General features: G+C 30.0%; 1 protein-coding gene and 2 pseudogenes across 1 annotated transcript; all 3 read left to right on the top strand.

Annotated features, from left to right (window-relative positions):
- Window positions 1-3,727: 3,727 nt before the first annotated feature.
- Window positions 3,728-4,797, top strand: LOC125829062 (agamous-like MADS-box protein AGL80; annotated as a pseudogene).
- A 3,175-nt stretch (window positions 4,798-7,972) lies between these two features.
- Window positions 7,973-9,112, top strand: LOC125829058 (agamous-like MADS-box protein AGL90). The gene has a single exon (XM_049508333.1). It carries the CDS (start codon window positions 7,973-7,975, stop codon window positions 9,110-9,112), a length of 1,140 nt encoding a protein of 379 aa, XP_049364290.1.
- Window positions 9,113-12,315: 3,203 nt separating this feature from the next.
- Window positions 12,316-13,455, top strand: LOC125829057 (agamous-like MADS-box protein AGL80; annotated as a pseudogene).

Raw genomic sequence — 13,455 nt, 5'->3', positions numbered from 1 at the left:
TTACAAAGAATATATATGGCATGATTTACATATAGGTTTTAGATAGAAGATGATTGTAGTTCAACTAAGCTTAAGCTGTGATCTTTTGTCTGTACTCGCGGAGAATATATTTAGTATAATGATTAACGTTTCAAGTACACCTCATCCAATTCTAGGTTTTAACGATCTTTAACTAGTATAAAACCCAACGAAAGGTTGGGGTCGAACCCACAGGGAGCAGTACGTGTTCAAATTCAATTATGAAGTGCAAACATGATCTAATCAGTTATAGGAATATAAATTATCGAAAACATACAAACAAACAAATCTAAAGGGGTGACAATGAATGTCAGGTGGGGGGGGTTTGGATTTACAATTATCAGCTACAATACGATCAAACACTAAGGAAATAACAATTTAGAGACGGATTCTCGGGATGTGATCGATTATAGGAAAATTTCATTGTATGGGTAATTGAAATTACTAATAAATAGCTAAATATCAATGGGTAGGCTAGACTCTAGATGCAATAGCTTTCTCTTGAACAACTATTACAAGTCAAGTGATTTCTTTCGAACATCAACAAGGTTAGCAAATAAGAACAACCCACATCTTAATTCATCCACTCTCTCGAGCTAGATGGGTAGAATCAGATTTAGAATTTACTCTTTCAAGCTAAACCCATATCAACCCAATAACTACAATCATCAATTGAAAGCCTTGATTATAAAACCTCTTTTTCAAGCAAGCCCAGAATTCTAAGTTTGAATTGCATTTGCAACAACAATTCTTAGTTTAAAACACAACTATCAATTAAACCCACTTCAATTAAGCAGTTAAATTAGTAATTAACAATACCCATAAGCTAATTCAGCCCATAATCACATGATCACACCCCAAGAATTGGGGTTTAGCTAAACATCATAAAAAGGTAAAAACAATTACCAACTTGATTAGCCATCAGCTGAGTAAGAGTCTCCAAGTCTTTACAATGTTTTCCAAGGGTTAAATTCAAAGACCCACTTTCAAATCCTCAAAATTAAGCTTAGAAATCCTCCAAGTTCACAATAAAAACTCAAAAACTAAGAGAAAACTCTAATTCTAAAACTTGGGGATCCAAAAACTAAAAACTCCTAAGAACTTCTTTTAAAATCCAATTTATAGTTGCCTGCATTTTGGCCTAAAAGTCCACTCGGCGGAATAGGTCACGCCTCACCGAGTGGTTCGGCGATCCGCCTTTTGCTCTCTTCCATCGCCATTTTGCATTGGTCCTCAGCACCCCAAGTCCTGTAACTTTAGGAGATCTAGTTTGTTATCACGGAACCGATCGGCGATTCGTCGACTGCCCATTTCTTTGCCAACTTGATTTTTTCTAGGGCTGGCACGCTGAAACTTTGGGCGAGCTAAAGCGCCACTAGGGGGTGCGTCGAGTGGTCTTGGCGATCACCACGATCGCTTTTCTTCACTTCTTCAACTTTTTAGTTCCTTTTTGTCTGGTAATGTCCTTGCCTTGCTCCTTAGCCTCCATAGCTGCAAATCAGCACTTTAACATCAGTTTAGAGCATAAAATAGGCATTTGAGGGCACTTATACTATCAAAACAAAGCCCTAAATGAGTTGAAATCTCAAACTCATCATATGACATTTACTTATAGGGTTGATAAAAAATGACTAAAGATTCGACTAGGTTTAAATTACATTGTGACCTTCTAGCCATTAAATCTCCATTTGCAATGTTATAATATGACATATTTTTTCTCATAATTGTAGCATGAATATGGAAAGAACAAAGATTCAACTAGGTTCAAATTGTAACCTTATCAACCCATTAAATTTAACTCACAAAAAATATAGTATGTGATAATTACACTCTATATGTGTTTGTTGTTTGTTCTTTCATTTTTACTTACACTAGTAGACTTTCTTATTGCGTTGATAAGGGAAAGACATAACAAGGAACATGAAACTTGCGTGAATATAGAAATTAACCTAAGCCCAAAAGTCGAGACTTTTTTATTTCTTGATAGAGAAACTTTATTGATTGGAACTAAAAAATGATTTGGAGAGAGAAGAATTCACTAATTAAGTTTAAATTATGAACTTTTAACTGTTAAATCTGATGTACAAAATCATAATATACGACATAAATTAAATATATTTATGTTTTCTTCTTTTGCTTGGACTTATACAAATAGACATTAAATCGAAAAGATCTGATAAATTTAAATATAGAGCCTAAGATAATTAAAATTTAACTTAGTGAACATATGGGAGAAAAAATCATCATAAAATGTCTATTTTCATTTCATAAAATATTAGTAAGACAGTCTACATCTATTTCCTCATCTTCTTCTTGACTATTCTTAAAATGAAATAAAAATCTCTTTTCTATCGTCAATATGTGTAAACACACGAGTTTGGTAAGTGTCTTGTGAAATTATTTTATGAATTTCTTTTCTTCGAAACTAATTTAGAATTTTTTTTAATGTAACAAAAATAAAATTTGAGCATGATTTGATTTTTAATATAATCGAATACTAATCTTCAAATGAAACAAGATTCTCTTTTCTTTGCTCAAAATGTGTAAACACATTAGTTTGGTAAGTATCTTGTGCAATTATTTTATGTATTGCTTTTACTCGAAACTAATCTAGAAATTTTTTTCATGCAACAAAAACAAAATTTGAGCATGATTTGATTTTTAATATAATTGAATACTATTCTTAAAATGAAACAAAATTCACTTTTCTTTCCTCAATATGTGTACACACATTAGTTAGGTAAGTGTCTTATGCAATTATTTTATGTATTGCTTTTGTTCGAAACTAATTTGGAAAATTTTTTAATGTAACAAAAATAAATTTGAGAATGATTTGATTTTAATTATAGTTGAATACTATTCTTAAAATGAAACAAAAGACTCTTTTCTTTCCTCAATATGGGTAAACACATAAGTTTGATAAGTAACTTGTGCAATTATTTTAAGTATTGTTTTTGCTCGAAACAAATTTAGAATTCTTTCTTAATGTAAAAAAATTAAAATTTGAGCATGATTTGATTTCTAATATAATTGAAAGCAATATAAAATTTCTACTAAATATGGTTTCTTCCAAAATTGGTAAAAATTATAATATGCTTTTATAAGCATTGCAATGGCAATAATCATTCACATATCTTCATTTAATATTCAATAAATATTTGACTATTATTAAAAATAAAATTAATTTTTATTATATTATTCAAATATTTTTAAAATTAATATTTCAATTTTTTTGGCCAATATTTCAAATTTTCACTTGTTTAAAAATTTATCCTTTTACATTCATAAATTAAAATATAATTATTTTCAATCTTTCTTTAAAAAAACATTTGTTAATACTCTATGGTCAGTTGTTTTTATAGATAATACTTACTTAAATTTAAATCAATTAAATTATTTTCCTTATAAGAAAATTTTGAATCAAAAAGATTTGTTCAACATAAGACTAGAGTCATAACTATATTAATCTCAAGATGATGGAATCTAATTTGGTATCAAATCTACCCTCATTTATTTTTATGCCAAAATAGTACCCATGACAACTAAGTGTTCTCTAATTCAAATTATTTAAAAATTTATTTGTACCCTATAAATTGAAGACAATTCTTAGGAAAGAAACGTAACACACAACAACAATAAGAATAATAAATCCATTTCATCCCCCATATCCTAATAAACACATTTCTCCTCCTCTTTCTCATTTTTAGCCATGGTTAGAAAGAAAGTGAAATTGTCTTTCATTGAAAATAGCACCGAGAGGAGAGTCTCATATAGAAAACGACAAAAGGGATTTTTAACCAAGGCTCGTGAACTCAACACCCTTTGCGATGTTGAATTAGCTACCTTAGTCAATAGCCCTTACCACAAAGAACCTGAATTGTTTCCAAATCATGAAGCTGCTACCGGCATGTTTACAAAGTTTATCAATCTTCCAGAGGAGAAGAAATCAAAAAACATGAAAACACACGAAAAGATAACTGAGAAAAGGATCGAGAAAATTGAGAAGGAACTTGAGAAGTTAAGGAAGGAAAACAAGAAAATGGAGTACACAAACCAGATGTATGGATTGTTGAATGGTGAACAGATGCCCAATAGTAGGCACCCAAAAGATCTCAACGATCTCTGTTATGTTATCAATAAAAACCTCAAACTGATAAATGATGGAATCAAAGAAAAAACTCACGAAGAAGGTTCTACATCAAATGCCCCTCAACCTATTGTTGGACCGATGGATTCTGGTGGGACCAGCTTCGACATGTCATGGGCTCCTCTTTTGGCCGCTATTGATGCTCCAGTACTATTCGAGATTCCTCTTTTGGTTACATCTACTGTACCTAGTGGGACCAACTTCGAGAGGCGGAGGGCTCCTCTTAATTTGGTTCCTGATGTAACTCTTCCTCTGACGGCTCCATTAATGGTTCCTTCAAACGCTCCTGCTCAAATACCTCAATTCATGTCCCCAGGTATCCTGAAATGGCCTATCCAATCCTTCCAACAACAATGGCTTATCCAATGCCTTCACCGATGATTACTCATCCAATGTCTAATTTAGTTTTTCCTCCAACGGCACCACAAATAGACCCTTTGATGAATATCCCCTCCATTAGTGCATCAGTGCCAATGGATAACAATGTTGATGGCTCATTAGGCATTCCACAGAGTCCTTCATTTTCTGAGTTGCTGAGTTTGAATGATGATGAGATGATGACTTTAATTGATGATACATCATTCAACATTAATGTACAAGATCCAAATCACCATCACCACAACAACTTATAAGGATATATGATCAATGTCTACTATTTATACTGTTTTATAAGTCTGTTAGGATCCATCTTATTCGAGTATATTTATACTTCCAACTTTAATTTCTTGCTTTGTCAAAAAGGTTGTAATTTATTTTGCTTACTGAATATGCTTTGTCTAGTTTTTCACATAGAAGGTTAATAAAGTTATTCTTCATATTTACTCTAAGAAAATACTTTTTATGTATCGAATTTATCAGGCAATAGAGCCTCCTTGATCAATCCAATTATTGTCATCTCCTTTGATCTAATCTTGCTAGTAAGTGTTTAATTATAAGTAGCTATGTCTGCACTTTAGTTTCAAAATAAATTTCAAAGCATGACAATAGTTCAGAGCCATCAAATTCAATGTCGCTAAAGCCTTTAGGGACATCTACAAAGTGTGCTCATTGCCACTAAAAATACATACATAGCGGTAATTGAGTTATTATCGTTAATTCATTGCCTCTAAAGATCATTTTTTATGTAGTGTACTTTTTGTGTGGTTAATTAAAGTATGAGAACATTATAACAAACACTTAATATATTGCTTGCCTTCATTTATGTTTTGATTTTAACATCCTTAATCGAGTTGTATTGTTGCCAAAATTTATAATCATGATGGAAAAATAAAATCAAAATGATGATGAATGAATGTTTAGGGGAGAAGATATTATTTTCTTCAGAAATTAAAGATATTTAATCCAAATATTGCTAGGTAGGTTGAAATTTCTTCGCTCCACTAAGAATTTTTCTTTATGTGGTATAACTATTGAAGGGCGTACATGTTTCTTCGTTATATTCAAGTGCTTTAAAAAAACGTTGTTTTCCTTGAATAACATTTTAAAAAATATATATATATGAAAACGAAAACCAAAAAGAGAAAAAGAAAAGAAGAAGTTTTACCCACATATATAACATTTCTTGGATCAAGATTATTAATTATTTTCCTCCTTAAATAATGTGTAATCACTCCAATTTCTGGAAGAGGGGAAATGGGATTTGGAAGAGAAAATTTATTTTTTATTTTTCTCTTTGCAATGAGTTCAGTGGTGAAAACAACTCAATTTTTCTTAGAGTTAATATTTCTAAAGATCACTAAATTTTAAGAATTTGTCTTGCAAAGTCATTGAACCTTGTTTTGTATAAAAAGAAATCACTCAACTTTGACCTTTATATCAATAAAATCTCCCAACTTTGATCTTTGTATCAATAAAATCACTCTTAATCCCATAAATTTGTTACAATGTATTTTGGTTTAAACTTTACCTCACTCTAGCAACTCATGGAAGTAGTAATTTTTTGTTTGCTTATGATTAATTTAGTTATAAAGAGTTTTTTTTAATTAATAATTAAAGCTCCCAAAAAGAAAAGAAAAGATATTGTGAAGTTCAGCTAAAATGTGTTAGGGATTAAAATTAAGAATAATATATAAGAATTTTATTTGGCTTGTCTTGGATATGGTCTTTGTTGATGGAATTGGATCTTGTCATAGATTGTCAAATTATTAACTTGAATAGTGTTTAATTAGTATGAATAGAACTGTTTTGATTTTTATGTTTGTTAAAAGTTAATTCATTTAGTCAGTTCATTAATTCATTAGTTTTGACGAGAATTGTGGGAGAAAAAAAGAAAGAAGATGACGAAATTCACATTTAACGGTATATTGTGATAGACAAGTCAAAAAAGCATTAAGAGTAATTTTATTGATGCAAATGTGTAGGTTGAGTGATTTTATTGATACAAAACAAAGTTTAATGATTTTACTAGATAAATTTTCAAAGTTGAGTGATCTTAGGAGATATTAGCTTCCTTTTCGTATATGGTTAAGGATAGAAGATTCAACAATATTTTATTTGCGATATTTTGTATGTATTGCTTTTGCTCTTAACTAACTTGGTATTTTTTTTAATGTAACAAAATCAAATTTGAGAATGATTTGATTTTAAATATAGTTGAATACTACTCGTAAAATGAAACAAAATTCTCTTGTATTTCCTCAATATGTATAAACACATAAGTTTGATAAGTATCTTGTACAATTATTTATGTATTGTTTTTGCTCGAAACAAATTTAGAATTCTTTATTAATGAAACAAAAACTAAATTTGAGCATGATTTGATTTTTAATATAATTGAATATTATTCTTAAAATGAAACAAAATTCACTTATATTTCCTCAATATGTGTAATCACATTAGTTTGATAAGTGCTTTGTGCAATTATTTTATGTATTGCTTTTGCTCGAAACTAATTTAGAAATTTTTTAATGTAACAAAAACAAAATTTGAGAATTATTTGAATTTTAATATAATTGAATACTAGTGTTAAAATGAAACAAAATTCTTTGTTATTTCCTCAATATATGTAAACACATTAGTTTGGTAAGTGTCTTGTGCAATTATTTATGTACTAATTTGCCTTGAAACTGATTTAAAATTTTTTAATGTAACAAAATTAAAATTTGAGCATGATTTGATTTTTAATATAATTGAAGGCAATATAAAATTTCTACTAAATATGGTTTCTTCCATAATTGGAAAAAATAAAATATGCTTTTATAATCATTGCAATGGCAATAATCATACACATATCTTCATTTAATATTCAATAAATATTTGAATTTTATTAATAACGAAATTAATTTTTATTATATTATTGAAATATATTTAAAATTAATATTTCAATTTCTTTGGCCAATCTTTCAAATCTTCACTTGTTTCAAAATTTTTCCTTTTACATTCATAAATTAAAATATTAAAATTTTCAATCTTTCTTTAAAAAAACATTTGTTAATACTCTATGGTCAATTGTTTTTTATAGATAAAACTTACTTAAATCTAAATCAATTAAATTATTTTCCAAATAAGAAAATTTTGACTCAAAAAGATTAGTTCAACATAAGACTAGAGTCATAACTATATTAATCTCAAGATGATGGAATCTAATTTGGTATCAAATCTACCCTCATTTATTTTTATGTTAAAATAGTACCCATGACAACTAAGTGTTCTCTAATTCAAATTATTTAAAAATTTATTTGTACCCTATAAATAGAAGACAATTCTTAGGAAAGAAACGTCACACACAACAACAATAAGAATAATAAATCCATTTCATCCCCCATATCCTAATAAACACATTTCTCCTACTCTTTCTCATTTTTAGCCATGGTTAGAAAGAAAGTGAAGCTGGCTTTCATGGAAAATAGCACTGAGAGGAGAGTCTCATATAGAAAACGACAAAAGGGGTTTTTAACCAAGGCTCGTGAACTCAACACCCTTTGCGATGTTGAATTGGCTACCTTAGTCAATAGCCCTTACCACAATGAACCTCAGCTGTTTCCAAATCATGAAGCTGCTACCGGCATATTTACAAAGTTTATCGATCTTCCAGAGGAGAAGAAATCAAAAAACATGAAAACACACGAAAAGATAACCGAGAAAAGGATCGAGAAAATTGAGAAGGAACTTGAGAAGGTAAGGAAGGAAAACAAGAAAATGGAGTATACAAACCAGATGTATGGATTGTTGAATGGTGAACAGATGCCCAATAGTAGGCACCCAAAAGATCTCAACGATCTCTGCTATGTGATCAATAAAAACCTCAAACTGATAAATGATGGGATCAAAGCAAAAACTTACGAAGAAGGTTCTACATCAAATGCTCCTCAACCTATTGTTGGACCGATGGATTCTGGTGGGACCAGCTTTGACATGTCATGGGCTCCTCTTTTGGCCCCTATTGATGCTCCAGTACTATCCAAGATTCCTCTTTTGGTTTCATCAAATGTACCTAGTGGGACCAACTTCGAGAGGCGGAGGGCTCCTCTTAATTTGGTTCCTGATGTAACTCTTCCTCTGACGGCTCCATTAATGGTTCCTTCAAACGCTCCTGCTCAAATACCTCAATTCATGTCCCCTTTGAGGACTCCTCCTCAAATGGTTCCACTTGTGGAACTTTCACAGGTTTCTTCTTTGTTATCTTCACAAAAGTATCCTAAAATGGCCTATCTAATCCTTCCAACAACAATGGCTTATCCAATGCCTTCACCGTTGATTTCTCCTCCAATGTCTAATTTAGTTTTTCCTCCCACGGCACCACAAATAGACTCTTTGATGAATATCCCCTCCATTAGTGCATCAGTGCCAATGGATAACAATGTTGATGGCTCATTAGGCATTCCACAGAGTCCTTCATTTTCTGAGTTGCTGAGTTTGAATGATGATGAGATGATGACTTTACTTGATGATACATCATTCGACATTAATGTACAAGATCCAAATCACCACCAGCACAACAACTTATAAGGATATATGCTCAATGTCTCCTATTTATACTGTTTTATAATTCTGTTAGGATCCATCTTATTCGAGCATATTTATACTTCCAACTTTAATTTCTTGCTTTGTCAAAAAGGCTGTAATTTATTTTGCTTACTGAATATGCTTTGTCTAGTTTTTTCACATAGAAGGTTAATTAAAGTTATTCTTCATATTTACTCTAAGAAAATACTTTTTATGTATCGAAGTTATCAGGCAATAGAGCCTCCTTGATCAATCCAATTATTGTCATCTCCTTTGATCTAATCTTACTAGTAAGTGTTTAATTATAAGTAGCTATGTCTGCACTTCAGTTTCAAAGTAAATTTCTAAGCATGACAATAGTTCAGAGCCATCAAATCCAATGTCACTAAAGCCTTTAGGGACATCTACAAAGTGTGCTCATTGCCACTAAAAATAGATACATAGCGGTAATTGAATTATTATCGTTAATTCATTGCCTCTAAAGATCATTTTTTATGTAATGTACTTTCTGTGTGGTTAATTAAAGTATGAGAACATTATAACAAACACTTAATATATTACTTGCCTTCATTTATGTTTTGATTTTAACATCCTTAATCGACTTGTATTGTTGCTAAAATTTATAATCATGATGGAAAAATAAAAACAAAATGATGATGAATGAATGTTTTGGGGAGAAGATATTATTTTCTTGAGAAATTAAAGAAGATATATAATCCAAATATTGCTAAGCAGGTTGAAATTTTTTCGCTCAACTAAGATTTTTTCTTTATGTGGTTTAACTATTGAAGGGTGTACATGTTTCTTCGTTATATTCAAGTGCTTTAAAAAAAGGTTGTTTTTCTTGGATAACATTTAAAAAAATAAAAATAAATAAATAAATAAAAAATATATATATATGAAAACGAAAACCAAAAAGAGAAAAAGAAAAGAAGAAGTTTTACCCACATATATAACATTTCTTGGATCAAGATTATTAATTATTTTCCTCCTTAAATAAAGTGTAATCACTCCAATTTCTGGAAGAGAAGAAATGGGATTTGGGAGAGAAAATTCATTTTTTATTTTTCTCTTTGCAATGAGTTCAGTGGTGAAAACAACTTAATTTTTCTTAGAGTTAATATTTCCAAAGATCACTAAATTTAAGAATTTATCTTGCAAAGTCATTGAACTTTGTTTTGTATAAAAAGAAATCACTCAACTTAGACCTTTATATCAATAAAATCGCCCAACTTTGATCTTTGTATCAATAAAATCACTCTTAATCCCGTGAATTTGTTACGATGTATTTTGGTTTAAACTTTACCTCACTCTAGCAACTCATGGAATTAGTAATTTTTTGTTTGCTTATGATTAATTTAGTTATAAAGAGTTTTTTTTTTAATTAATAATTAAGAGCTCCCAAAAAGAAAAGAAAAGATATTGTGAAGTTCAGCTAAAATGTGTTAGGGATTAAAATTAAGAATAATATATAAGAATTTTATTTGGCTTGTTTTGGATATGGTCTTTGTTGATGGAATTGGATCTTGTCATAGATTGTCAAATTATTAACTTGAATAGTCTTTAATTAGTATGAATAGAACATTTTTTAGTTTTATGTTTGTTAAAAGCTAATTCATTTAGTCAGTTCATTAGCTTTGACGAGATTGTGGGAGAAAAAAAGAAAGAAGATGATGAAATTCACATTTAAGGGTATATTGTGATAGACAAGTCAAAAAAGCTTTAAGAGTGATTTTATTGATACAAATGTGTAGGTTGAGTGATTTTATTGATACAAAACAAAGTTTAATGATTTTATTAGATAAATTTTCAAAGTTGAGTGACCTTTGGAGATATTAACTTCCTTTTCTTATATGGTTAAGGATAGAAGATTCAACAAGATTTTAATTGCGATATTTTGTATGTATTGCTTTTGCTCGAAACTAACTTGGAATTTTTTTTAATGTAACAAAAACAAATTTGAGAATGATTTGATTTTAAATATAGTTGAATACTATTATTAAAATGAAACAAAATTCTCTGTTATTTCCTCAATATGTGTAAACACGTAAGTTTGATAAGTATCTTCTGCAATTATTTATGTATTGTTTTTGCTCGAAACAAATTTAGAATTCTTTCTTAATGAAACAAAAACTAAATTTGAGCATGACTTGATTTTTAATATAATTGAATATTATTCTTCAAATGAAACAAAAATCACTTATCTTTCCTCAATATGTGTAATCACATTAGTTTGGTAAGTGCTTTGTGCAATTATTTTATGTATTACTTTTGCTCGAAACTAATTTAGAAATTTTTTAATGTTACAAAAACAAATTATGAGAATTATTTGAATTTTAATATAATTGAATACTAGTCTTAAAATGAAATAAAATTCTTTGTTATTTCCTCAATTTGTGTAAACACATTAGTTTGGTAAGTGTCTTGTGCAATTATTTATGTACTAATTTGACTTGAAACTGATTTAAAAAAAAATTTAATGTAGCAAAATTAAAATTTGAGCATGATTTGATTTTTAATGTAATTGAAAGCAATACAAAATTTCTACTAAATATGGTTTATTCCAAAATTGGTAAAAAATTATAATATGCTTTTATAAGAATTGCAATGGCAATAATCATACACATATCTTCATTTAATATTCAATAAATATTTGAATTTTATTAATAATGAAATTAATTTTTATTATTATTATTCAAATATTTTTAAAATTAATATTTCAATTTTTTTGGCCAATATTTCAAATTTTCACTTGTTTCAAAATTTATCCTTTTACATTCATAAATTAAAATATTAAAATTTTTCAATCTTTCTTTAAAAAAACATTTGTTAATACTCTATGGTCAGTTGTTTTTATAGATAATACTTACTTAAATCTAAATCAATTAAATTATTTTCCTAATAAGAAAATTTTGACTCAAAAAGATTTGTTCAACGTAAGACTAGAGTCATAACTATATTAATCTCAAGATGATGGAATCTAATTTGGTATAAAATCTACCCTCATTTATTTTTATGCCAAAATAATACGCATGACAACTAAGTGTTCTCTAATTCAAATTATTTAAAAATTTATTTGTACCCTATAAATAGAAGATAATTCGTAGCAAAGAAACGTAACACACAACAACAATAAGAATAATAAATCCATGTCATCGCCCATATCCTAATAAACACATTTCTCCTCCTCTTTCTCATTTTTAGCCATGGTTAGAAAGAAAGTGAAGCTGGCTTTCTTGGAAAATAGCACTGAGAGGAGACTCTCATATAGAAAACGACAAAAGGGGTTTTTAACCAAGGCTCGTGAACTCAACACCCTTTGCGATGATGAATTGGCTACCTTAGTCAATAGCCCTTACCACAATGAATCTGAGCTGTTTCCAAATCATGAAGCTGCTACCGGCATATTTACAAAGTTTATTGATCTTCCAGAGGAGAAGAAATCAAAAAACATGAAAACACACGAAAAGATAACCGAGAAAAGGATCGAGAAAATTGAGAAGGAACTTGAGAAGGTAAGGAAGGAAAACAAGAAAATGGAGTATACAAACCAGATGTATGGATTGTTGAATGGTGAAGAGATGCCCAATAGTAGGCACCTAGAAGATCTCAACGATCTCTGTTATGTGATCAATAAAAACCTCAAACTGATAAATGATGGGATCAAAGCAAAAACTCACGAAGAAGGTTCTACATTAAATGCTCCTCAACCTATTGTTGGACCGATGGATTCTGGTGGGACCAGCTTTGACATGTCATGGGCTCCTCTTTTGGCCCCTATTGATGCTCCAGTACTATCCAAGATTCCTCTTTTGGTTTCATCTACTGTACCTAGTGGGACCAACTTCGAGAGGCCTAGGGCTCTTCTTAATTTGGTTCTTGATGCAACTCTTCCTCTGACGGCCTAATTAATGGTTCCTTCAAATGCTCCTGCTCAAATACCTCAATTCATGTCCCCTTTGAGGACCCCTCCTCAAATGGTTCCACTTGTGGATCTTTCACAGGTTCCTTCTTTGTTATCTTCACAAAGGTTTCCTGAAATGGCCTATCCAATCCTCCCAACAACAATGGCTTATCCAATGCCTTCACCGATGATGACTCCTCCAATGTCTAATTTAGTGTTTCCTCCAACGGCACCACAAATAGACCCTTTGATGAATATCCCCTCCATGAGTGCATCAGTGCCAATGAATAACAATGTTGATGGCTTATTAGGCATTCCACAGAGTCTTTCATTTTCTGAGTTGCTGAGTTTGAATGAAGTTGAGATAATGACTTTACTTGATGATACATCATTTGACATTAATGTACAAAATCCAAATCACGACCACCACGACAACTTATAA

Source organism: Solanum verrucosum, unplaced genomic scaffold, assembly GCF_900185275.1.
Source record: "Solanum verrucosum unplaced genomic scaffold, falcon-dt-bn FXZP01000007.1, whole genome shotgun sequence".
In the NCBI taxonomy this organism is placed as follows: Eukaryota; Viridiplantae; Streptophyta; class Magnoliopsida; order Solanales; family Solanaceae; genus Solanum; species Solanum verrucosum.
This window is presented reverse-complemented; position numbering and strand designations above follow the sequence as displayed.

What these genes read in the sequence shown, in the direction of transcription:
- LOC125829058 (XM_049508333.1), top strand. Translation starts at nt 7,973, where the DNA reads ATGGTTAGAAAGAAAGTGAAGCTGGCTTTCATGGAAAATAGCACTGAG.